Source organism: Haliotis cracherodii, unplaced genomic scaffold (assembly GCF_022045235.1).
Source record: "Haliotis cracherodii isolate W230 unplaced genomic scaffold, xgHalCrac1.p SCAF_1, whole genome shotgun sequence".
NCBI lineage: Eukaryota > Metazoa > Mollusca > Gastropoda > Lepetellida > Haliotidae > Haliotis > Haliotis cracherodii.
In genome coordinates this window covers 25,351,581-25,379,514 of record NW_027266264.1, presented here as the reverse complement: position 1 = coordinate 25,379,514, position 27,934 = coordinate 25,351,581, and the positions used below count along the sequence as shown (strand labels likewise).

Sequence of the window (27,934 nt, the reverse complement as noted above, 5' to 3'; positions counted from 1 at the left end):
AGACAAACATAAATGTCTAAACATGGGTTACACCATAAATAGAGAAAAAACGGAACACATATGTTGAGTCCCACTACCATATAACAAATTACAAAACATCTTAACAAAAAAAGTCTGAGTAATGGCTATAAATATTTATTTGTTTAATATGGTTGTGGCCAGGTGAGCTAATAAAAATATTTGCTTTGAGCCTACCCCAGATATTCAAATCAAACCGAAGTATGGTAAAACAGAAAAATGCTCATAAATATTCTGCGAGTCAATATTTATTTACAACACCAAATCTAATAATAAACACAGAACATTAGGCTAGACAAACGGGAGACACATAAACACTTCACAACAATGTGCTTTGCTTTCAACCTTGTTATCTGTGACAATTCAGGGCCCAACCATTATCTAACAGACAACAGATGATGACAGGACATTCCATATTTATCAAATCAATCCAATCCTGTTCATTCTATGTCATCCCCTAAGGATAGTATAGCTGGAATCATATCACACTCATAAAAGGAGTCCAAGTCCTGCTTAATAGAATTAAAGAAATGCTTATCGCGGAGTATGCGTTCCACATGAATGTCATTGGGTGACCAGCAGACAAAGTCGCAGTACTGCACATCACACACTGCCATTTGCCCCTGGACTTGACAGTAATAGGCATGGTCATGTGGCAGGGAGGTGGCACAGAGGGGCGTGGCCTTCTTGTGGGGGTCCAGGAAGTGAAAGGGACACTTGGCGGTTGAGCTTGGGCTTAAGGCAGGAAACGGACATTTCACCTCTACCACGCCAACTCCACAGCACGCACATTCTACCCAGGAATCTGGAGTTGCACCCAAGTGAGGGAACTTGGGACTGATCACAAATCCACAAGGGGTAAGCCTCAGGTTGTCATGGTAACAAGAGATCCTGCTTTTGTAAGCATCCAGCGCTGTTGCCTCATGGTCCAGGCCCCATGTTGAAGTAGGGTAACGGATGTCTTGCAGCAGTTTCTTGACTACTGATACCTTTCTGCACTCAAAATTAACACAGTCAATAACTTTAGCAAAGCTGGATGCAGTAATCCTTCCTCGTCGGTGGTGATACCAGGCCTCACATGCAGACTGCCCCTTGGTGGCAGCCTCCACTGCCCTCGCCTCCCCCCGTGTGACTAAGAGCGATGCAAGGAGTCTCCCAGCCATCAGTTTATGATCTGTCCTGAACGCCCTGTAGATTTCTCTACACTGGACAATGATAGAGGGAGGCAGTGCCGTGTCCTGGAACTGGTGACAGGGGGAGGATTCTGAATGTGGATCAGCATCAGACTCATCTGAACTCAGAGGTTCAAGATTTGTGGTGCATGAGATCTTATCATCTCTATCACATGTTGTATCCAATGACGACACTCTTCTCTGACGCAAGCATTTCTCATCTCCAGTAAATACATCCTCCAGTTCACCAATGGAATCAAGGATGCTGATCCCACTGCCATGTTTCACCGATGTTTGGTCAAGGCATGTCGCAGTCTTCCTCCCAAGGTCATTCATCACCTCAGTTGGGTGTTCTATATCCAAGCCTGCAGACCATCTCATCTTGCTCTGATGTGTAGCCATCTTAAAGCCAAAAGAAGCTGGTGTCAGTAAGGCTACTCATGACTGGTGGATTCTGGAACATGGTGTTCGAGACACAGACAGACAGACAGACATACTATACAAGTCTGTGTCCTGACAATCCAGAAAGATGATCACCCACAGCAAAACAGATTTTCAGTAAGTTTCAATGAGCTGTAACATATCTCCATCATCAGATGACATTTGCTTCACACCAATTGTTTACATTGTTTCCAATCTTTGCACAACAGCCATTCACAGAGTGACGTCATATAAAAGCCCTGTCGCCGATAATTGATCCATCCATTGTTCAAAGAACCCAAACACAGTATTGTTTGTGTTTGTTTGTTGTTTAACGCCACACTCAGCAATATTCCAGCTATATGACGGCGGTCTGTAAATAATCAAGTCTGGATCAGACAATCCAGTGATTGACGTCATGAGCATCGATCCACGCAATTGGGATACAATGAGCATCAACCAAGTCAGCAAGCCTGACCAATCCCAATAGTCGCCTCTTAAGACAAGCATAGTCGCATTTATGTGGTCTGTAAATATTCGAGTCTGGACCAGACAATCTGGTGATTGACATCATGAGCATCAATCCATGCAATTGGGATATGATGACATGCATCAACCAAGTCAGCAAGCCTGACCACCCAATCCTGTTAGTCGCCTCTTACGACAAGCATAGTTGCCATGTACCGCAAGCATGGGTTGCTGAAGACCTATTCTAACCCGGATCTTCACAGGTGACCAAACACAGTAAACCATGCAGACCAAAACAAACCATGTGTGCACACATTCGGTTTGTTGCAGTCTCTAATGAAAATATGGCTGGTTTTAATCATTACAATGCAAACTATTGGGATTACATTGTTTGTAATTTTTTCTCTGCTGCTGTTCATTTGGACTTGGTTATACACATGAGTGGCACCATGCACTTGCAGGTACTGTAAATCCTTGTTCACTGTGATATGCATCTTCCCGAGACAAGAGCATCCACTCCCCTTTTATTAAAGTCTTGTTTCCACCCTTGCCACATCAAGACCACTTTCCTGTGCTAAATATGGCTGATAGTCTAATCAAAGAACGTTTAACAAAATCAACATTCACAACTGGTACACCATTATATGAAAGCGATTTACCGCTGCCTGTCTTTGTTGACACAAACGTTTTTTCATTTTTCAAATCCCCCAAGGATTGCCTTTGTTTTTGTGTCAGGGATGACATCACGAATGTTTTCATTATCTGGTCGACTAGGTTGTCGTCTATGGAGTTTGTGAAGCCCAAGGGGATAAGAACAGCCATCTGATTGGATACCGTGATAAGGGGCACAACTTGTGATCTATGCGAGGTGGCGCCAGGGTCGAGCCAAGAAAAATGGCCTTGATGTGGCAAGGGTAGAAACAAGGCTCTGATAGAGGCCAGTGGACATGCTGCCTCGGGAAGATTAATGATCTACGTGAAAATGATAGAAACCAACTGTTCTTTATTTTCTTGTATCCCTAACTTCCACATGACATTGATCTCATTTTGAAAAATGTCTCAGATACCACCAAAGCCTTGTCAAATTATTACATGAACACTGTAAGTTCCTCCTATTGGGTGCTTGTCAAATCATTTCATTCAAAGAAGCAGAGGAAGCACTAGAAAGGGTAGTCAAATAACTATTGCAATGAAACAGTTGCTAACGTTTCATTAGATAATCAGTGTCAGTCTCTGTATTACCATATGAGAATGTTGCTTCGTAAACAAAAACATATCCGAAAATAACATGTAGAATATGATTTCACAAAATGGCTATTCATATAGAAATATATGGTAAGTGGCGGTTTTGTCGAGGTGCATATGTCAAAGTTACCAATAGTTCCAGACAAGCAGAGTGTCAACTATAAAACCCAGTACTGATAAGTAACAACATATACCGAGTTCCTAGAGTCAGAGTTATTAGTAGAGTTTTACCTTTTTATTCCATTCCTATTTCATACAAGATCTTGTATCTCTGTCTGCTCACCTCTTTAAACTTTTCCACCTCTTTGGTATATTTCTGCATTTTCTTCTTGACCTTGTTGGAGTAGGCCGTCTTCTCCTCCTCAGAAAGCTGTTTCCACCGCTGCCCAATCACCCCCATCCTCTCATTGCTGGGCACATCTGTCAGCTCCGACAGCAGCTTGGTGGAGAACAAACTGTAGCCACTCCTGCAAGGCCACACAACCACATGTTATTTACAATAGGGAATGTTTTTTTGGTTTCCTTTGTTGTTTAATGCCACACTCAAACATTTCAGCTATATGACGGCGGTCTGTAAAAAATCAAGTCTGGACCAGACAATCCAGTGATTGACATTATGTGCATCAGTCCACGCAATTGGGATACGATGACATGCATCAACCAAGTCAGCAAGCCTGACCACCCATAAGCCACCTCTTACAACAAACAGTCACTTTTTACGGCAAGCATGGGTTGCTGAAGACCTGTTCTACCCTGGATCTTCACGGGTCTACAATAGGGAATGAGTATGGTTTAGCTATCTGTGGAAGGGAGGTTCAAAGGCTGGGCCACCTTACTAAATCACTTCATTTTCACAAGGACACTGGCCTCCCTGTTTCTCACTTTTCTCTCGAAATATGAAACAAAAAGAAGTGAATATACCTTATCAGGAAACAAAACTGTCTCAGGACTTGAGGAAGGGAGCAAAATGGTCGATTCAATTATGGAAACTTGCATTCGATTGAATAATCATGATTCCTGGATGGGACTCAACCCCAATAATACTAGAATCTGTACTATTCTTAGAAAGTGTAATCCCAAATATAACATTTGTTACTTTTGACCACTTTCTAAATGGCATTGTGTGTTCATACTTACAAGGGAGGTCGAGTCGGTTCGCCAGGAAATGATTTCATTGCTCCATTTTTGCCTGCCCCATTGTCACTGAAATCATTACAGTACTATGAGAACCCGAGCCATCTGCTGTGCATCATCATACTGCTCTTGACCAAGTAGACTGTAATCATTCCTTCTATATTATTACTGACAATACACCCCAATAGTCATATTTAATTCCATATATTATTTTTTATTATAATAACAAAATCAAGCACAAATATAGTGTCACGGCACTATAGCTTACCAAGATATGTTGTCAACAGCGAAAACGACAGACTCATAAATAAGTTGGTGTAACAATATTACGAAAAAAGTAAGAAAATCTAATTGCTTTGAACAATATATGAAGGCATCATAAGAAATGGCATGCACGCAAAGTTCAGTGCCCTCAGTCAAACAGGTTTGTTTGTTTGTTTGTTTGTTGTTTAATGCTGCACTCAGCAATATTCTAGCTATATAACAGTGGTCTGTAAATGGACATGAGCATCGATCCACGCAATTGGGATATGATGACATGCATCAACCTAGGCAGTGAGCCTGACCACCCGATCCCGTAAGTCATCTCTTACGACAAGCATAGTCGGCTTTTACAGCAAGCATGTGGTGCTGAAGACCTATTCTACCCCGGATCTTCATGGGTTCTGTGGCGATGTTATTTACATATCCAAGAATACATTTTGAGAGCATGTAAGGGTAGCAAGTAAAGACCAAGTGAAGGTAATAATTTCAAAGAGCATTTGTGTTGAGTTCCTCTGTTAACCACACACATACAAATTTTCATTACATTTCAAACATTATAAATTGGCTTATAAATTTATTTATTTTTTAATAAGATGTTTGAAACTGATTTTCAATATGGTTGCCACTACATCTACATTCAAAATCGAATTCAAACCTTTTAAATAAAATCTGGAGTTCATGCTATATTAGTCCTGTGGCTTCTGAGGCCATTGCGGCCATATTGACCATCAGATTAAAAGAGCTACAACTAATTCAGTTTTCATCATTAGTGGAGCAAAACTTTAAGATTCATAGATGTAGGAATTTGGAGACGTATCTCACTTGACTTGCTGCCAGGTTAGCTAAAATTAAGCATACATACCTGAGTGGTTTAGGTTTTGATTTTGGCGATCCTGATCTGAAATCAGCCAACAAAACGCAACTAACTATAACATGCACACAAACCACATGTGCCTGGTTCCCCAAGCTGTTCAACATTGGTATCAATATCCAAAATGCCCAGGACCAAAATTAATAAACAATAACACATAGAATCATGTGATCAATCATAATATCAACTGAAGACGTTTAACAGTCTTTCAGGTACACAATAAATCCAACTCACATGAAATTAGTCATCAGGGTCTGCTTCCTCTGGCTTTCTGCCATCTTGCGATATTTGTCCTGAAGACACGAAAATTTAGAGTCAGTTTAGTGCCAGCCATGCCCCTGCAGTATGATTTGTTTTGTTTGTTGTCCAACGCGGCACTCCAGCTATACTCCAGCTATCATGATCATCGATGCACGAAATTGGGAGACGATGACAAGCATCAACCAAGTCAGCAAGTCTGACCACCCGATCCTGTTAGTCGCCTTTTACGGCAAGCATGGGTTGCTGAAGACCTATTCTACCCTGGATCTTTACGTGAACCCTGCAGAATGACATCAATATCAGGTGCATGACCCCTACAGTATACATTCTTTCAGCTGAACAAAACAGATCTGTAGGGCAGGTGAGTTGCAAGAACTCCCTTAACCACTTCCTTCTTCCTTATTTCTACATCTGATTGGTCAGTATAATTTTAATGAAATTCAAGGGCAGGTAATTTGGTGTGTGTGTGTGTTTGTTCTTTTATGCTGCACTCAGCAGTATTCCAGCCATATAACAGCGGTCTGTAAATAATCGAGTCTGGACCAGGCAATCCAGTGATTGACATCATGAGCATGAATCCACGTAATTGGAATCGATGACATGCATTGACCAAGTCAGCGAGCCTGACCACCAGATCGAATTGGTAGGTTTACTGAAATGCTAGCCCTGGATATGGAAGATGAAGTTCTTTTTGTTTTATCGTAGCATTTTTAGCTCAAGTTAGAAATCACACATCTTTCATGCAATACAATTTATTATTTGCTTCTGGAGACAAAGCATTCAGCAGCATTTATTATTGTCAGTTCAGGAATGATAGTGCACTAACTCATATGTTCAGCATGGTATAGTCCAACCACTAAGTTAGAATGAGATTCTTTCATGTTTTTTACCAAAGCTAGATTATGAAAGTAATGGCATATATCTAGGAATAATGTCACAAGGGGACAATTGAATAATTTGAGAGCATGTCAATCAGCAAAAAACACAAAACGCTGTCAAAAATATATTTGGGAAAACGAAGAACTCTTTTTAATAAGGACAAAAGGCTGAATCGAAACTGACAGGCAAACTGTAGAAATGTCAGGTAAGAAAACCCACCAGAAATGGTATCAATGTTGGATTATACCAGTAGCCTGACACACTCCTTGGACAAGGGTTACCTTTACAGGCATAAAAGAATAGCTATAAATAATATTCTGTAAAATTTGTACCTTTTCGTCTTCAGGGAGTTTCTTGAACTGCTTGGTAAGTGAGACTGTGAGGTCGGATTCACTGGTGTCCGAGTCGTTGCCGATCAGCTCCTTGCACTGCTCCTCGATGTAGTAGGACAGAGCTGACCGCAGTGGTTCCATGTGCTGCACAGACAAGCACAACTGTACACAACACCATCACGGGTGCAACACATGCCTTCTCAAGTTCATGACCAATACCATATTCAACCCAATCAATACGCCTAAATAAATCTGCAGAAAAAGGGGGGATGTGGTGAGGTCGGGGTGTAAAACACTCAAGACCAGTGAAGACCATCATATAGTGTTTCATAACCTGACATAGTGACCTCGTTCCACAACGATGCAGTTTGAAAGTAAGAACAACCAGTATTTAAAGAACAATGGAGTATTTAAAGATATAAACAGCACTATTTCAGTTAACACAGCAGTTCAAGGCTAATAGTTTTCTTTGTTTAAAGCCGCACTCAGCAATATTCCAGCTATATCACAGAGGTCTGAAAATAATCAAGTCTGGACCTGACAATCTAGTGGCTGACATCATGAGCAACGATCTACATAAGTGTGGATATGATGATATCCATCAACCAAGTCAGCAAGTCTGACCACCCGATCCTATTATTAGCCTTTTATGACAAGCAAGGGTTGCTGAGGACCATTTCAAACCCAGATCTACAACAGACTGTGAAACACAACATACAGCATTCAATTGACAGGGCATATGAAGTAGCATGTGTTCATAAACGTGTTTCTGAGACCCGTCAGACATTTTCAAGGCAGTCCTTATGAAGGATTTGCATGCATTTGAGATGAAGTATGTATTGTTTTGTGTGGACCATGGAGGCATGGAACGGAATCAGTCAAGTCACTGACTGTAACCACCTGATTCACTCCAGTCCAAGCCTACGACAAACATGGAGTCCTTATTCAGTACAAGAATTGCAGTCCAAGCCTACGACAAACAGGGAGTCCTAATTCAGTACAAGAATTGCAGCCAAAGCCTACGACAAACAGGGAGTCCTTATTCAGTACAAGAATTGCAGTCCAAGCCTACGACAAACATGGAGTCCTTATTCAGTACAAGAATTGCAGCCCAAGCCTACGACAAACATGGAGTCCTTATTCAGTACAAGAATTGCAGCCCAAGCCTACGACAAACATAGAGTCCTTATTCAGTACAAGAATTGCAGCCCAAGCCTACGACAAACATGGAGTCCTTATTCAGTACAAGAATTGCAGTCCAAGCCTACGACAAACATGGAGTCCTTATTCAGTACAAGAATTGCAGCCCAAGCCTACGACAAACATGGAGTCCTTATTCAGTACAAGAATTGCCTTTAGGTAAGTGAGTGGGTTAGCTCGGTTAAAAGCCAGTCGAACAGTATTTCAGTTCCTCCCAACTTCATCTGGGAGGAAAGCCTGAAGTGATGCAAGTCTCCAACATTTACCATGTAAGTGATACCCGAGAGCATGGGTGTCATGTTGACAGACCATGAAACAATCATCACAAATCAGGAGTTCAGACCCACGCTGACAATATTCTGGTCAGCTAAGGGGACACAACTCTGCTCAGCAAAAAGGCACCTTCCACAACTGAGTTACCTGCACCTCTCTTACAGCATGTCTGAGTGCTGCTTACTCCACAGGGAAAGTGTTTTGCATGTTTCACCAACCTTAATGTTGTTTGCATATTCTTCCTTGATTCCAGTTGTACCATCCACCTCATCTTCAGCAACGTCACCATTCACATCGTCACTGCTTGTCTGAAACCACAACATATATAATATACAGCATTGCTGAAGACATGGAATTGAATACTTCGACTAACTGAGCTGTTGAACATGTTGAAGATACATTGACCAAGCACAATGTGCTTTTCAATTGGAATCTATCGGCAGTCAAGTTTGTTTCATGTCTGTCACACAAGTTTTTCCGAAAGTAACTCTGAAAGTCAAATTCATGATGCGGTGGTACACAATCTAACAGTTGTAATATACACAAACGCTTTATCTAATAGTTGTAATTTACAACATTAGTTGCATTAGTTTTATCATGTTTATTTAAATAGCGGATTCATACTTTTTGATATGAGAATATTTGATTTGTCTGCATATGTCAGTTTATTAAACAGATATTTTACGCAAATAGGCAGCTTATCTAGGGCTCTGCAACCCCAAACACGGAAGTAGACATTAAGCTTTCATAAAATATAATCAAAAATCCTTTGTTCTCAATAGTGGCCAGCAATCACAGTGATGTTTGATATCTTTGAAACATTTATCTAAATGCTGCTATCTGGAAACTGACATATTTGTAGAGATACTCACTGAAAGAGTGTGGGCGGGTATCTTTCCCTTCTTGTTCCTCAGCTCCATCTGTCTCTTCTCTGGTGACAAGCTCAAAAGGTAGTTGTTATAGGCAACAGCATACTCTGTCTTGGCCTGGAAGCACCAGACACAGGTCGTTACATATTGCAATAATAGACAGGTCGTTACACAATGCACTAACAACAGACAGGTCATAACAATGCAGCAAACACAAACAAGTTGTTAGACAATGTCATAAGGACATGTCATAACTCAATTGAGCCAAACAGTGACAGGTCATAACACAATGCTGCCAAACTGAAACAGGTCATGACACAATGCTGCAAAACAGAGACAGGTCATAATACAATGCAGCCAAACTGAGACAGGTCATGACACAATGCAGACAGACAGATACAGGTCATACTACAATGCAGCCAAACTGAGACAGGCCATAACACAATGCAGACAGACATATACAGGTCATACCACAATGCAGCCAAACAGAGACAGGTCATAACACAATGCAGCCAAACAGATACAGGTCATAACACAATGCAGACAGACAGTGACAGGTCATAACACAATGCTGCCAAACTGAGACAGATCATAACACACTGCTGCCAAACTGAGACAGGCCATAACACAATGCAGACAGACAGATACAGGTCATAACACAATGCAGCCAAACAGACAGGTCATAACACAATGCAGCCAAACTGAGACAGGTCATAACACAATGCAGACAAAAAGGGACAGGTCATAACACAATGCACACAGACAGATACAGGTCATAACACAATGCAGACAGACAGGGACAGGTTATAAAACAATGCAGACAAAAAGGGACAGGTCATAACACAATGCAGCCAAACAGATACAGGTCATAACACAATGCAGACAGACAGTGACAGGTCATAACACAATGCTGCCAAACTGAGACAGATCATAACACACTGCTGCCAAACTGAGACAGGCCATAACACAATGCAGACAGACAGATACAGGTCATAACACAATGCAGCCAAACAGATACAGGTCCTAACACAATGCAGCCAAACTGAGACAGGTCATAACACAATGCAGACAGACAGATACAGGTCATAACACAATGCAGACAGACAGGGACAGGTTATAACACAATGCAGACAAAAAGGGACAGGTCATAACACAATGCAGACAAAAAGGGACAGGTCATAACACAATGCAGACAGACAGATACAGGTCATAACACAATGCAGCCAAATAGATACATGTCATAACACAATGCAGACAGACAGTGACAGGTCATAACACAATGCTGCCAAACAGAGACAGGTCATAAAACAATGCAGCCAAATAAATACATGTCATAACACAATGCAGACAGACAGTGACAGGTCATAACACAATGCTGCCAAACTGAGACAGATCATAACACAATGCTGCCAAACTGAGACAGGTCATGACACAATGCAGACAAAAAGGGACAGGTCATAACAAAGTGCAGACAGACAGATACAGGTCATACCACAATGCAGCCAAACTGAGACAGGTCATAACACAATGCAGACAAAAAGGGACAGGTCATAACACAATGCAGACAGACAGATACAGGTCATAACACAATGCAGACAGACAGGGACAGGTTATAACACAATGCAGACAAAAAGGGACAGGTCATAACACAATGCAGACAGACAGATACAGGTCATAACACAATGGAGCCAAACTGAGACAGGCATAAACACAATGCAGACAGAGGCAGGTCGTTGAGCATGACCAAGGAAAATGTACCTAGACTTCACATTAAATGTATGCACGAAAATGAATGAAGGGAAACGGTTGGTTTGGTTGGTTGGTTTGTTGTTTAACGCAGCACTTAGCAATATTCCAGCTATTTGATGGCGGCCTGTAAATAATCGAATATGGTCCAGACAATCCAGTGATTGATATCATAAGCATCTATCCACGCAATGGGGATCGATGACAGGCAACAACCAAGTCAGCAAGCCTGACCACCCAATCCAGTTAGTCGCCTCTTACGACAAGCATAGTTGCCTTTTCATACTTTTCATCCATCACAACATTTCAGCTATATCACTGCAGCCTGTGACTATCTCAGTAAACAAGTGAGCCACATAACAAGTGGTTCATAGGGACCATCAAGCAGCACCTTACCAGGGGACACAGGTCAGGCCCTTGTTTCATTGGATCAGAATCATTGGGACTGTTTGTTTCTTTGTTTAACGCCACACTCAACAATATTCCATCTATATGACGGCAGTCTGTAAATAATCAAGTCTGGAGCAGATAATCCAGTGATTGACATCATGAGCATCGATCCACGCAATTGGGATACGATGACATACATCAACCAAGTCAGCCTCTTCTCTGATCCCAATAGTCACTTCTTACGACAAGCATATTCACCTTTTACGGCAAGCATGGGTTGTTGAAGACCTATTCTACCCTGTATCTTCAAAGGTCCATTGGGACTAAGTTTGCCCATGAATAACAGACAGATGAAGAGAGGCTGATTATAAGCAGGGTCCATCTTTCCATGTCAATATACATGCATTTCGGCAGCAAACAGCTTTTACATTCTATCCAATACTCTTGGCATACTCACCAACTCATCATAGATACTTGTATACACAAGTCAGTAACTTCCTAGCTATTTCATAGCGACAGTAACTAATCAAATCTGGGTCAGGCAAACCAGTGGTTGACAGCATGAGCAAAGACCTATGTCATGTGGGCAAGATGGAGCAGCCAGGCCACACATTGTAACCACCACTAATGCTCACTGGTGAGCTCTTATGACAAGCATGGTCTTCCTGATAGAAATACACTTAGTATTACCATTAATCTGTGTCAGAGGGACTATATCATACCTGCTTGACCTCCATGTTGTAGACATCTTTCTCCTCCGCACTCATCTGTTTCCATTCACGAATTATTTTGCTTCCAATGTGTCTGAAACTCTTCCCACTATCCTTTAGCTCAGCCCATCGACAACGTTGGTACGCTCCCAGTCCACTTCTACAAAATACAACACTGTTTTAACAGAGCCTCGTTGGCAGAGCCTTGGTTTGCAGATCCACCCTCCTAAAATACTGAGAAAATGGGAATAAAATAAAATAAAAATCACATTTAAAGAATAATAAAACAAGAGTCATCCGAAGATGACATCTCTCCCCGACGTGGCATGTCGGTAAACTATGCGTAAACAACAAACTGCACTACTAGTGAACATTATTGATATGTGCATAAAGTTTGGTGAATCTCTGTCGCATGGTTTAGAAGATATGCTCCAGACGAGGACATTACTCTAAGTTCATCAATTTTCAATTTAAATTGAAAAAAGAAAAAATCTGTTAATAGCAAAGGCACCACTACATAACCTGCTTGATAGGTGTAAAAACTTTTGAGAAGCTAAGTAGTATGGTCCGGACAAGAGTACTACCCTCAAATTTCCTAACTTCATCATATTTCAATGGAAACAACAAAAATATAAAATTCTAAAAATCTCTAAATAGCAAAAGGCACTACTACTGAGCCTGATTGTTAAGTGTACCAAGTTTTGTGAAGCTAGGTTGTACGGTTTAGGAAAAATGCTCCGGACAAACAATGATTAGACAGATGGAAGGACGGACGGACGGACGGACGGACATACTGATGGCTATATCCCCCCGTCATTATATGTCGGGGGGGTGTGTGGGTGGTAAAAAAAAATAAATGAACCTATTAAATATTTTCTTCATAACTTGAAATGCTGTAAGAAAATGACTTGGCCATCAAACCATGCCTTTCTAACACCTCGTTTGTATTTTAAAATGTAATAAAATGTAATAATAATATGCAGCACAGAGAGAATAAATGTATCAAATCTTTTAATATAGTCGATGTTTAAATGAACAAGTTCCATTGTCACAATTTAAAAAGTCCAAAGACAGGTATATGTCATGTCAGAATTCCCCATCCTCTCCATCAAACTGATGTTTTTTATGAAATATCCAAAAACCAACTACCACCTCCAAAAACCCAGTCTACCACCTCCATAAAATACAACACATACTGTAAGAATCCAAAGATCAAAACAGCATAGTGCCAGACTAAAGGTGTTGCTTGGCAGGGTCAATGTGAAGAGGGTGCAAGCCAGGGACAGCTCACAAACCCAGTTCAACACTCTTTTCTTCTTGTGTTAGTTAGTGAGTAAGTTGGGTTTAACGCCGGTTTTAACAGTATTCCAGTTATATCGCGGCATGTCAGCTTAATGTGGGAGGAAAGCCCGAAGTGATGCAGGTCTCAGACGTTTACCACTTCGGTGAAACCCACGAGCTCGTGTATGATGCTGACAAACCTTGAAACATAATCGGGGCAAACCGGGATTCCAACCGGCAATCATAGGTTTCTGGCATGCCCCCAAGGGACGCAACTCTGCACAGCGAATCGCAGCGCCTTAGACGACTGGGCCTCCCAGGCCACCCGTGCCCCCCGTCTTCTTGTGTTAGGCTAATATGGTAATACATGCCTCATTAATGTATTTTGCTTTTCACTTACTGTGGTGGTTTAACTGGTTTCCCCTCAGCAATGTCTAGCAAGTTCTGCTCTGACTTCTTCAGACAGGTCGACTTTGAGACAAACGTCGGGTGTACCCGCTGGTAGACCGCACACTGGGGCTGAATGGAATATATATATTATCAGTGAGTGCGTTTATGTATTAAGAATTTATGGATGTCCACTTTTTTTATTATGAGGAACACAACGTTTCAGAGTATATACTTACTTCCTCATCATCACCTGATGAAGGGTTAAGTAAATACTCTAAAAAGTTGTCTTCCTCATATTAAGGACGTTGAAATCCATAAATTCTCTTCCTTATGTTTATGTACTGCACTCAGTAATATTTCATCTGTATGACAGTGGCCTGTAAGTAATTGTCTGGACCAGACAATTCAGTGATTGATATTATGGAGTAACTATCACACTGTCAAGAAACATTGACACAACATCAAGCAAGTCACCAAACCATCTGATCCATTCGCCTTTTACAGCCAGCATAGGTTGCTTGGGGCCAATTTCAACCTGGAAACCCAACCAGTTTATCAATATGTTAACAAACATTGGTTTACAATAATGCTGATAGGCATATATGATTATACGAACTAACACTGGTTTATACTGGGTCTAAGGGGTATGTAGGGGACGGAGTGGGCAAGCGGTCAAGGGCGCTAGGCTAGCAAATGCCAGGTGCTGAGATCGTATCCCGCTATTGACCGGCTTGTTATTCAGTCTATGGACCAACAATGTTTTCAGGTCCTTACTGTGTCGTCACTACGTCTAGTGTACAGTACATTCACCCTGTGCACTCAAAAGAACCCACTCGTCTGATGGTAGATGACCAGATGGTGAGAACACGAATACATACATACATCCGAAACACAAGTGTCAAAACGTGTGGTGTCACCAAGTGACTTAGTTCAAATGTGTCTCTGTTCATCCAGCATGGAATGGGTACCTGACGTGAGATTGATGTAAAAACATTTTTGCGACCTGGTTGTATACTTCCCATGGAGTTGAGAATGATAACCGGAACAGGAATGAATGACTAGTAAGGAAACAAATAAAACCACATTTGAGCAGATACCAGTTCCTGGATACCTGCGGTATATAAATGTATAACATAATAATAATAATCATCCACCTTATAATCTTCTTCAAATGCTTTCACAGCTCGTCTGATCCACTTCAGCAGCTTCTTCTCCTTCAGCTTCTTCCACTTCCTCGTTGCTGCCTCACTAGCCTCCTTGTGGTTCAGCTGCAACAAACATATGTCATTACTTCCTGCTTGTACACAGTATTCTAACTGTCCAAATTTCTATAGCTTTTCAGTCTAATGTCGATCCCTTGAGCATCAAATTGTCGAGGTCTGAAGGAATGAGGATCTATCGACTTGATCAGTGGAGAATTGGCAATCCAATGAAGGTTATTGAACTGTGTTGATGGGTAGAGATGTCAATCTATAGAGGGGTGACGATATGTCAATCTCTCAAAGGGTGGTGATCGGTCAATAGATGGTGATCCGATGACGGATCCCTGTGGCAATCCCGTGGATGATGCCCATAATCTGGTGACTGTGAATCCCTTGAGAGCCTTCGATCAGGTGATAGTTGACGAGCTGTTAACGATGCCTGTCGATCCTGAGGTGATTGTCGATCCATCGAAGTAAGAAACTATGATAAAGTCTTGGTTCCATCTGATGGCTGGAGAGCCGTACTGACGTCAGCAGAAAACCGTAGTGTGCGGCTGGTCCCAGAGCCCCCCACAGGGCAAGAGAGGCGACTCCAGCATAAAGGGATCATTCCTTCTAGAGAATAATAAAGAATCATCAGAAGACTGAACGGTGTGGCGGTTAGTAGATTGCGAGACAACTGTAGATGACTTGGATCCCTCCCGTGCACGGGCGGGTAGGTCGGCAGTAAGAAAAGAGTCGGAGAGAGTGTTCTCTTCAATTGACAACAATATAACGGTTGGGGAAGAAGTCTCGCGAGAAGACGAAGGAGGCACTGAAACGGAGAAGAATACTGTGTGTTTCGGTTTCTTCACAGCCGAGGGACCACGCTCTGGATCGTGGACAGATGCTTTAGAATGCCAATCAACTTATCGCTGTGGCATTTACAGAGGAAAGTATTTAACTCTATTACCAAATGTTACAACATTTCTGACATCTATTATCCATAGCACAGACACCATGACAATCACAACACACAGAATAGGGGTCATGAGAATAAAGACGCTTACATCCTTTACAGAGGGGGCATGACGGCTCCATTGGAGTGTGTCGAAAGTTGATAACTTTGTAGCAGTTGTAAACAGTGGAAAGACTGTACTCTATGAAAAAAACCATACGTATTCTCGGTTCTTAGAAGATCCTACTCGCTAGGTCCCCGTGAAGATTCCGGGGTAGAATAGGTCTTCAGCAACCCATGCTTGCCGTAAAAGGCGACTATTATACTTTCCGTAAAAGGCGACTAACGGGATCAGGGAGTCAGGCTAACTGACTTGGTTGATGCATGTCATCGTATCCCAATTGAGTGGATCGATGCTCATGATATTAATCACTGGACTGTCTGGTCCAGACTCGATTATTTACAGACCACCGTCATATAGCTAGAATACTGCTGAGTGCGGCATTAAACGACAAACCAACCAACCAACCTATTCGCTAGGCGATAAAGAGAAAAAGGGTGCAGGGAACACCAGGCGACCGATGAACACAGTGGTGATGGTAGTGAAGTGTGGCAGTCAGATGTCAGTATAGGATATTTCTTGCATTGTTGCTGACTTTTTAACTGAAATCAGGGAAGTAACACGCTTTTCCCAATGTATGAATCTGATGCGGAAGTGTACGGGAGTAATCAGGTTGGTACTTACTTCAGGATCGGCTTCCATCAGCCTTGTTATTCTGTCCTCCAAAAACATACTGAGCGGTGTCACACACTTTGGTGCCTTCATTTCAGCAGTGACCAGTTCTGGATACTCCTCTCTGCAACAGATACATATTATGTACAAAGGCTCTGTGTTGTGGTATACATACACCTACATAGTGGGCGGTCAGTGAAGGAACATGAGTGAAAGAGTAAATAAAGGAATGAACAAATTAGTGTGTAAAGGTGTGTGCAAAGAAATGGACAAAGTAGCAGGTGATGGTTGTCTGGTCCAGACAATTCAGTGATTGATATCATGATCCATGCAATTGGGATACAGTGACATGCATCAACCAAGTCAGCGTCCCTGACCACCCGATCCCTTTAGTTGCATCTTACAACAAGCAAAGTCGCCTTTTACAGCAAGCACGGGTTGCTGAAGACCTATTCTAACCCGGATCTTCACGGGTTGTGCCGGTTTGTGAAAAGGAATGAAGGAAGTAGTGTGTTACTGTGAAAAGGAATGAACAAATTAGTGTGTGACTTTGTGAAAAGGAATGAACGAAGTAGTGTGTTACTGTGAAAAGGAATGAACGAATTAGTGTGTGACTTTGTGAAAAGGAATGAACGAAGTAGTGTGTTACTGTGAAAAGGAATGAACAAATTAGTGTGTGACTTTGTGAAAAGGAATGAACGAAGTAGTGTTACTGTGAAAAGGAATTAACGAAGTAGTGTGTTACTGTGAAAAGGAATGAACGAAGTAGTTTGTGAAGAAGGGAGTGTGTGCATGAGTAAGGAGGAGTAGGAATGAATGTGTGAAACAGACATGATACTTGCAAAAATAGAAGCAACCCCTTCACTGGCATTTCTATAAAGTTCTTAAAATACATGCATGTACTTTTAGCCCCAAAACATTACTTCCAGACCTTGACATCAATTCAGACAACTTTGCAAAATCCGACAAATTGATTTCTCAGGATTCTACAAATAGAAGTGGCACAGTAACTGGTAATGAATGACACAACCACGTTTCACAGTAACCTCAAAGATGACCTTTGATAGACATGCTACCACTTATTTTGACTGGGCAGTAGGATCTGTAAATATGAACTTTCATGCCTGTTGATGTCACAAAAACCTTAATTCCAACCTTGATCTTTGATTTATTTGGCAAAGAGACTTTCTAAAGCATTCAAAAGAAGGTCCATGTGAAATATGTCCATTGTATGATGCCCTCTAATGTAAAACATCTTTGTGGTGGATTAGAGAGAATGTATGAAATGACTCTGAACTACCGTATATCGCTGTGTAAGGGCAAGCTTTTCGTACTTAAAATTAGGGGGCTTAAAAGGGGGGTCGTCTAATACACAGGGTTGAAGAGTTTTGATGTTTTCACAATATCTAAAAGGTTCAATGATGTGTTCATGTTTTACAAAGACCTGAACGCTGACCCTGACCTTGGAATAACGTCTAAAAAGCCTGGCCCTTCCTAGAAAAATACATACCAAGTTTAATGAGAGATGTATAAATACTTTTCGAGAAGGATACATGTGTGCAATCATGCAATACTTGCAAGCCAGTGGCTACACAGCAACCCAAGACTTACTTGAACTTGGCAAATTCTTCTTTATAAGCCTCCATGTTTTGGTTGTATTGTTCTTGATATTTTTGCTGAAATGAGAACAGAAGTCACTTGGAACTTGATGCACACCTAATCTCATTGTACACCTTGTGAGTGAGTGAGTGAGTGAGTGAGTGAGTGAGTGAGTGAGAGTGATTTGGAATTACCACAGCTTTTAACAGTATTCCAGTTATATCGCGGCGTGTCAGCTTAATGTGGGTGGAAAGTCTGAAGTGATGCAGGTCTCAGACGTTTACCACCTTGGTGAAACCCACAAGCACGGGTATTATTCTGACAAACCTAGAAGCATAATTGGGGCGTACCGGTATTCGAACCCACAATCATAAGTTTCGGGCGTGCCCAAGGGATGCAACTCTGCACAGCACCTTATACAACTGGGCCACCCGTGGCCCCTGTACACCAAGTGCAGTAAGGACCAACAAGCAGAGGTCTGGTTAATGATCACCCAGCTTTGCTTACTTCATCCTCTCATCGCTTCATCAAAATCAGCTGTCACTACCCACAGCAACAGATACACACATTAAGCAAAGAGAGCTGATGGAATTTTTGGGTAACCGGTAAACTCACGGAAGTCGGCTCACCCAAAATGAATATTAAACATAACAAAATCATTAGCCATGGTCAACGGGACAGCAAATCCCTAAATCCTTGTAGCTTGCATGTTAAGCTCTAAATATCTCTATGGTCTACAAAAATTGATCCAATTTAAGAAATTTTTACTTTCTTCTTTGCGGACAGGTTTTTGTAGAGTGAAGCAAGTATCTTCAGCACTTCTGCACCTGTCAGGTTCGGGTTCTTTTTCCGTATTTTTTTCTGCTTGTGTCTGATGAACATTGTGAAGATGTTGGAAGGCTTTTTCGGCATGCGTTGCTGGAAAACCAAAACGGAAGAAGTGTAAGTAGGCTGGGATATCATGGCTTTGAACAGAATACAGTTACAGATACTTCCTCACAGTGAAAACAAGAAAACCTGACTAGAAAAGTTATTGCAAGGACTTTCAAAAACAAGGTTGCACCCTCATGGCCATTTCTGAAAAGTCCCAGTCATCGCTACCCCCGATGCTGTGAGCTCCAAATGGCTGTAAGATTGTTGGTGCAGTGTTACGCAATATTAACTCGTTCACAGTTTGGTGAAATGCATTTCTACTACAACATCATACGAGATTAAAGTACCTTGCCCCATCTAACATGACGAGGAACCTAAAGGCACTTCCACTGGATTGATATCTAAAAACGTCCAACTTGAGATAACATGTCTCCAGCTGCACTAATACACAAGTTACTTGACCTTACCGTTTAATGACTTCACTTCTGGTTTGGGAAAACATATATGTCAAATGCATGACAACTCAAAATTCCCATGCCTCTACCTTACGTTACCTTATAAGAAAGTTAGATGCATTTCTGATTTCAATCACCAATAATTTCATCCAATCAAATCCTTGATTATTTTAAATACCCGGTAATAAATTTGTGTCCAAGCTTTCACAAACATAGTCACACAAACACAAGAGTTGATTTAATTCACAAAGATTGGTTGGTTTGTTGTTTTACACCGCATTCAGCAATATTCCAGCTATATGATGCCGGTCTTTAAATAATTGAGTCTGGAATATACATTCCAGTGATTGATATCTTGAGCATCAATCCAAGCAACTGGGATCGATAACATGCATCAACCAAATCAGAGAGCCTGACCACCCGATCCTGTTAGTCGCCTTTTATTGCAAGCATATTGGCCTTTTACGGCAAGCATAGTCGCCTTTTTTGCCACAAAATCTCCAATTCAGTGATCTTGATCTTTACTGAAGGTCATTCAAAGCCTATCATTCCAATTACCCACACTAACATGCCTAATGATGATATTTACCAAATTTCATTCTACTACAGTGAATACTGCATCAGTAATTGTAAACATCATTCATTCTTTAATGTATGACCTTGAGAGTGAGTTTGACCTTCAATATTTCAAGAATATTCCAAAGGGCTACCAAGCATATAAATCAAACATGATGTCCCTAGTGGGAATTTAATGAAACAAAAATATAGCACAGGCTACTCCTTGAAAATAGGTCACTGTGACCTGATGACCTACCATTGCATCATGACTACCATCACTTGTCATACATTCAAACAATACAAGCAATACATGCATACATGGCATAAAACAACAAATATCGATTGACCCAAAAAATGATTATATACCTTGGTATGGTATATCAGTGTCTCATAAACATTTTCTTTGGCTTTTAGGGAGGTATACATAATATGATATCCTTGAGATGTCCAATCAACTTGTGGTTTCAAAAGCAAAGTGTGGCAGTGGTAAATATTAGACAAACTACAAAGCATTAACATGGGACTGCTCAATAAAACACTGTTTGAATGGGCCTCCTCTACTCACCACCTGTCCTTGTAACAGCCTGGGTTGCCGGCCATACATACACTTCATATTGTTCAGCAAGTCTGTGGCAGTCTGGTTCAGGCGAACCTACCAGAGGGAGAACAATATCCAGCTTGTATCAAGACTCAATATGATGATGCAACAATGTTTCCACTTTCAAAATGAAAAGAATGGTGCAAAGGCAGACAGAAAACTCAGGGTGTGCAGAATGTTATTTGTTGTGATATAAATACAGTCCCGTTAATCTGACAATGGTGGTTGCATATGATTATGTTGGATTAACGAGTATGTCGGATAAACGAAATTAAGTAGAATCAACGATCGTGATCGAAAATCGGACAACATGAAAGAAAACGATACAAATATGTAATAAAAAAAATGAAAAATGAAATATTCATATTGTTTTGTTACATTGTTAGCGTAATATGTTTCTAATCATGCACCCTCTAAAGCTTAACACAAAACAACTGTTACGGACTGTATGACTTATTCAAAATACTTTAAAAAGCATAGTCTAAAATATCTGTAATAAATTGTATCTGATTTTAATGAGATTGAGGTAAACTAAGCATGTGATTAATCCTGTTTTCTTTATTTAAAGCATTAATTGTTTATTGTTAAGCAAGTTTATCTCTGCAACTGTTGTAATATGCAGCTACCACCGATTCAACTCGCATCAAAACACGGGCTGTGTACTCGCGGGCAGATGACCACGGAGTACGCTGATCACTGTGTCGGATTAACGAGACTGATTAATGAGTTATGTCGGTAAGTTGTTGCAAATAAGGTGTGTCTGATTTAATCAGTTCCCATCATTAGTGTCGGATTAACGAGACTTGACTGTACATATCTTGAAAAGGGAATATTCCAGCTATATCACAGCAGTCTGTAAATAATCAAGTCAGGACCAGAGAATCCAGTCATTGACATCATGAGCATCCATCTACACAATTGGGATATGATGACATGAAAAACAAGACACAAAGTCTGACCCCCTGAACTTGTTAGTCACCTCTTACGACAAACATGGGCTGTTGAAGACGAATTCTAAACTGGATCTTCATGGGGCCCGAGGGGGAGTGTGGTTGTTAATTGGCTTTGTAATGTAGTCTGTTTGAGATGAGAGGAAAGTATGATATAAATGTAGTATTATCTAAAACCAAAAAAGCTGGTATGCATGGTATGGGTGGTGCAGTCAAGTGAGGTGCTCGAAGTGACTTTGGAGAATCGTGAGAATCACAATGACCCAGACATTTATTTTCATGTTTGCCTTACATCACCAGATACATACTGCATCAGAGCTACAGATAAGCAGGGTATTTGCGTAAAATACCCCCCCCCCCCCCGAAAATAGTCAAAACCCAATTACTTTCAATTAATTTGCACACAGAAGCGCATGTATTAAATGAACAACTCAAATGTATAAAAACAGCTCGCGTAAATACACAATGAAACTTTTTCAGCATGCGTACAAAGGACCTAATTTCCGAAACACAATTACGAGCTAATTTACTTTCCGAGTCATATTTAGACCAGTTCTATACATCTAAAACATCATTTCATTTTTTCATAATTTGTGATTAATAGATGATTGAAAAAATATTGGTTAGCCAATATAAAATGTAATAACTCAATTAAAATAGAAACCCTAGCGTAAAAACTCAATTGCTCAAAAAGTTATCTGGAGCTCTGCTACATTAAAAAGTTCAGGACCTCCCAATTCTTTCATATTACCGTACTACAGTTAATCATGGCAGATTAACTCTATTGACATGAAAGATTCAGATGGTCCTTAATTATCTTTTTGTAGTACAGAAATATGTTAAAATGCTACAAAACATTAATATATTTCGTCTCCATGCTCAACTCCTGGGAGAGCAGTCATTTGGAAAAACATCAAACAAAAAACAAACAAAAAGTTTCCTGAGAATACAACCAGCATGACCAACAATCGATAAGTTGTCTGTTACTGCCAATCACAAAAAATAATGCTAGCATCCAATTGATTAAAAATATATGTGTGAACATAACTTGCTTATGTTAAAAAATGTGAACCACGTTTTTAAGGCTCACTGTTTCAACAAGGTGATCAAGCAGTTATGACAATCAACAACACTGCATGGCAGCATCTTTGTTCTTGGTGAATTATCTTTCAACTGAACATGCTGAAGGCTAAACACGCCTCATCCAAGTATAGTGATAATGTGTGCATTAACAGCTGACTTGGTGAAAACATAACTCAGAGTCATTATCTGGTGCTTATTTACATTGAAAGATTGTACTAACACTTGTACCAACAACTGATTACACTGTTATCGGCTGGCCTGACCCACATCAGTTGCATATGCCTGATACTGAATATCCAGTTATCCTATTATTGAGGCAGAAGTTGTGCTTGTGAGAAAAGAAAATGCTGATACTCAATGAAGCTGCTAATACCCATTACCGTATTGGTCATTTGCCAATTTATGGCATAGTCGTATTTTTAATTTCGAAGGTCAGCACTCGCATTAATTTGGTTGTTCATCAATGTCATGATTTACATTTATGTATCTAGATATTTGTGAAAAAACTTCACAATTTCAATCTTGATCTCAAGAGTAATTAATCTTGATAATATTACAAAAGAGCAAGTGTTCATAAACAATGATAAACATGATAGATAAACCTAGTCTGTCATAGGGAACCTCAAATAAACATATCCATCACGGCACTCATAAAAGTCTAGAAGAGTTGGCAAGTCTAGATTACTGCAGATTGAACAGACTCTCTGGGCTCCTTTCATAATATTTCATTAAGATAATTTAACATTAAGAGCGACATTTCGGTATAGGTCCTTATACCCTTCTCAAGCAAGACTGAATGAGAGACATAGGACAGAATATGTATAGTAGGTGGAGGATTAAATGTTAGTCTAATGATAAACCCACCCCATTGTTACAGTACACTTGAAGAGCAAGAGTTTCTGTGACATCATCAATACTAAGATACACAACTACTTGAACCATCAGTTTGTGAGATTGCGATATTCTATAAATAGAACAGAAACAATAGAATTACCTCCCATATTGACAGAAGTAGCATAGCGCCACCAGTAAGCATGGCAGATTACTAGAACATTCCGGCTAACTGTTACCATGGTTACACTTACAGGTAATAAGCATCCCTTCATTTAAACCTGTTTTGTTCTTGTGATTTTCTTTGTTAAAGTTTTGAGACAACAAAAAGTAAATGTATGAAGAAAGAGGTTTTAGAGCTGTATTTCAGTGATTTCATCATTTCTTGAGAATACAAATAATATCGCAAGATACCAGGCGACACTCAGCTCTACTCACATCCAACCATGCCCACTGGCTAATTCATAATATATGATAATACACCTACCCTTTTGAGCATCAAGTTGAAAACATCGGCACAATCCTGGCTTGAATATTCTCCAAACTGCACATCTTCCCAGTTAATCTTCTCCACACATCGGGTGTACCGCAACAAGTCAGGTTTAGGAAGGACTCCTTCCATCCTCTCGAACAACTGGAGGATATCCTCAGCAGGCCACTCAGCCGGGTCTACAGACAGAAAATAACTTGATCAAGTTGATGCAAGAGGTGTACAGATGCAGATAAAACAACAGCTTAGAGTGAGTGAGTTGGGTTTAACGCCGCTTTTAACATTATTCCAGTTATATCACAGCGTGTCAGCTTAATGTGGGAGGAAAGCCCGAAGTGATGCATGTCTAAGACGTTTACCACTTCGGTGAAACCCACGAGCACGGGTATGGTGCTGACAAACCTAGAAACATATTAGGGGAGAACCGGGATTCAAACCCACAATCATAGGTTTCTGGCATGCCCAAGGGACGCAACTCTGCACAGCGAATCGCGGCGCCTTAGACGACTGGGCCACCCATTCCCCCCAACAGCTTAGAGGCACAAAGATGAGGATAACGCAGACCTAAACACAGACCTAATGCAGTGAATGACAACACAGGGAATTAAAGCAGAGGGAGATAAGAGCTTGATCACAACATAGTTTGTGTAAATATACAGTCCTTATGCAATTCTGAATTATTTAATATCTCCATAGTGTTTCTATAGTTTAGTTCAAACAAACATCTATGAGCATTGATAATGATATGATACAAGCTTTTACCTGATCTGTTTCTTTCATCCACTTTCTCTTTAGTCTTCTTTTTCTTTTTGGGTGATGATGTTTCAACTGAAAAACATTACTTGTGTGATCATCGAAAAGAGTAACTGTTAATGATCCGTCAGCTGATCAATGCATGTAAGATAGACTTAGACAAAGAGGACGAAGCTATGCCAACAGCTGCACAAAGGAGTGTGTGTTTGTGTTTGGTTTAACACTACATTCAATGGTATTTTACATGCAGGACCAGGGCAGAATAGGTCTTCAGCAACCCATGCTTGCCATAATCATGATTATGCTTGTCGTAAGAGGCAACTAACAAGTTCGGGTGTGCAGACTCTGTGATTTGTTTGGTGCATGTCATTATATCCCAACTGAGTGAATAGGTGCCCATGATGTCAATCACTCAATTGTCTGGTCCGTCATATAGCTGGATTATTGCTGAGCATGGTGTTAAACAACCGATAAACAAACATGCAGGTTTTACATGTTACCACCTTGGTGAAACTCAAAAGCACTTGTATAGTTCAGACAAACAAATGATCCTTATCAGTGCGATTCTGGGATTCAAACACATGAACATAGGTTCCTAGCACACCAAAGGGAGGCAACTCGACCTCCACATAATTTACTGCACCTTGAGGGAAGAAGCTACCAGTTTCCAGTCAGTTCATGCCAAATTTCATCTGAGACAGTATAAATTTGCTTAAAAACAAAACAATATCCACTCCCTTAGGAACCAATATTATCGAAAATATAAACATCATGTTTCGAGAATTAGGTGATTGACACATCACTGTTGTGTGGTTAGTCATGGTTATTTTTCTTGTCACTCATTATGTTGCCGTGTTCTTCACACATATATTTACACATTATGAGAACAGCCGAAAACTGCATACCATCGGATGTATCTTCCACTTCGGAATCCGCCCTTCGTTTTTTGCTTGTGTGGCTTGGCATTTCTAATGACACTCACAAAACGTGATCGTGAAACCGGTGTCTCTATAGCTGAAACAAAATGGTACAATTTCTGGATTGAACTACGTGTATGTTCTAAAGCTAATGTTTACAATTCCACCGCTGCACGTGTGTACTTTCGACTCTCGAGCTCGCTTCAATGGCGCTCAAGTTTCGACCAATCAGAAGTTGAGGATCAGACTCGTTTATATTGCAACTTCTGTCTGTATAATCGAGCATCCTGGATTTGTTATTTTGTATCTCAAGTAACAATTCAAAGGATCTTCTTTAAACCTTTAAAGCACGTGGAAACGGGCCTTATCTGCATCTTTGAATTATTTCAGAACACTATGGCGATGATAATCTACTGAGATATTCAATTTCAGACGAAACTGGAAGAAGACACTGTTGTGAAGACGCCGACACAAGCAACTGACCATTCATAACTGAGATGAGGTTAGAATGTTTTAAGTCAAGGATTCCTCATAAATCTTAAATATAGATACACCGGCAGAGTGTAAAGTGAAATATAAGTTTATAAATCAATAATGTCGAGTAAATTCAAAAGTGAATGTTGGGATTTAGCACGTTCCTTCACACGGGAATGACCCAGGATGTGCAGATGAATTAAGATCAGGTGCTTATGAAATAAGGAATTAATGCATACTGTATGGTAAGGTAGTGTGTGTTTTCACTATGCACCGCTCGGCGTAGTATGATAAATATGTTGCCATTTTCGCCAAAGAAGTTTAGTGCCGTTAGGGTCAATCATATTTGTGCCTTTGGGACAAGGCTGTCGTTTTTGCTGACGTTTTTACGCAGTGCCGTGTCCCTCATACATACCTTGATACAAATATATCAAATACAGCCCATGCAAGTCTATAATGTTTCGCAAGTCTAGATTACTGCAGTATCTGAAAATGAAGAGTATCTGGGCTCCCTTTTTATTATATTTTTTTAAGATAATTAAACAACTGTTTTTTCTGTAAGATATTTACATTATAGAGACTAGATGTTAGCCTAATACATACCCTGAATAGCCGCATACTTTCAAAGCAAGTCTACACTCCTCATCCCTGTTACACAGCGCCAAATTCCTAGTTTCATGCATTGTCTAATACAGTAAACTACGGTTATAACGAACACGCTTATAACGAACTGACGAATATAACGAACTTACTTTTTAGTCCCGACTATTTGCTGTAGTTATGCTGTATATATGCTTATAACGAACTACGGTTATAACGAACTAAAAATAGTGGTCCCTTTGAGTTCGTTATAACCGTAGTTTACTGTACTAGATTGGTAGTAGAGATCAGATCATTGTGCAGGGTACCTCTTTAAACACACTTGTTGTTCGTGACACATCCCTTTCCAATTTGTATAGATTCCGGGGTAGAATAGGTCTTCAGCAACCCATGCTAGCCGTAAAAGGTGACTTTGCTTGTCGTAAAAGGCGACTAACGGGATCGGGTGGTCAGGCTCGCTGACTTGGTTGACGCATGTCATCGATCCCAATTGCGTGGATTGATGCTCATGATATTAATCACTGGATTGTCTGGTCCAGACTCGATTATTTACAGACCGCCGTCATATAGCTGGAATATTGCTGAGTGCGGCATTAAACAACAAACCAACCAATTTGTATATGAGTGAGTGAGTTTTATACCGCTTTAAGCACTATTCCTATCAAGTCGTGGCGGGGGACACCTGAAATGGGCTTCACAGTGTACCTATGTTGGCAATCGAGCGCGGGTGTTTGGTGTGACTATCCAACTGTTAAGCCACTGGGCTGACCCAAACAACAAATACAAATCACAAGAACAATACACACTTAGCAGCGTCAGGTCGGAGAATGAGTGAGTGAGTATGGTTTAACTCCGCTTTTAGCAATATTCCAGCAATACCACGGCGGGGGGCACCAGAAAATGGGCTTCACACATTGTACCCAAGTGGGGAATCAAACCCGGGTCTTCGGCGTGACGA

The 27,934-nt window shown here is 40.7% G+C and overlaps 1 protein-coding gene across 1 annotated transcript; it reads right to left on the bottom strand.

Moving 5' to 3' along the window:
* Nucleotides 1-458: 458 nt before the first annotated feature.
* Nucleotides 459-26,098, bottom strand: LOC139462399 (nucleolar transcription factor 1-A-like). Its single transcript, XM_071244091.1, has 18 exons — nt 25,891-26,098; nt 24,995-25,060; nt 24,230-24,411; nt 20,846-20,932; nt 19,163-19,312; nt 18,407-18,471; nt 16,808-16,919; nt 15,078-15,191; nt 13,934-14,052; nt 12,265-12,412; nt 9,410-9,523; nt 8,756-8,845; nt 7,065-7,208; nt 5,827-5,885; nt 5,584-5,619; nt 4,461-4,526; nt 3,607-3,790; nt 459-1,592 (listed from the first exon to the last, which is right to left on the bottom strand). The coding sequence occupies exons 1-18, from the start codon at nt 25,949-25,951 to the stop codon at nt 459-461; spliced, it is 2,931 nt and encodes a 976-aa protein (XP_071100192.1). The 5' UTR covers nt 25,952-26,098.
* Nucleotides 26,099-27,934: the final 1,836 nt, after the last annotated feature.

Excerpts from the sequence above, each read along its gene's own strand:
- LOC139462399 (XM_071244091.1), bottom strand. The coding sequence starts at position 25,951 with ATGCCAAGCCACACAAGCAAAAAACGAAGGGCGGATTCCGAAGTGGAA. Across the intron at positions 14,053-15,077 it reads CATTTGAAGAAGATTATAAG|CCCCAGTGTGCGGTCTACCA; the intron begins GTGGATGATTAT and ends TATTCCATTCAG. Across the intron at positions 3,791-4,460 it reads GAACCGACTCGACCTCCCTT|GAGTGGCTACAGTTTGTTCT; the intron begins GTAAGTATGAAC and ends GTGGCCTTGCAG.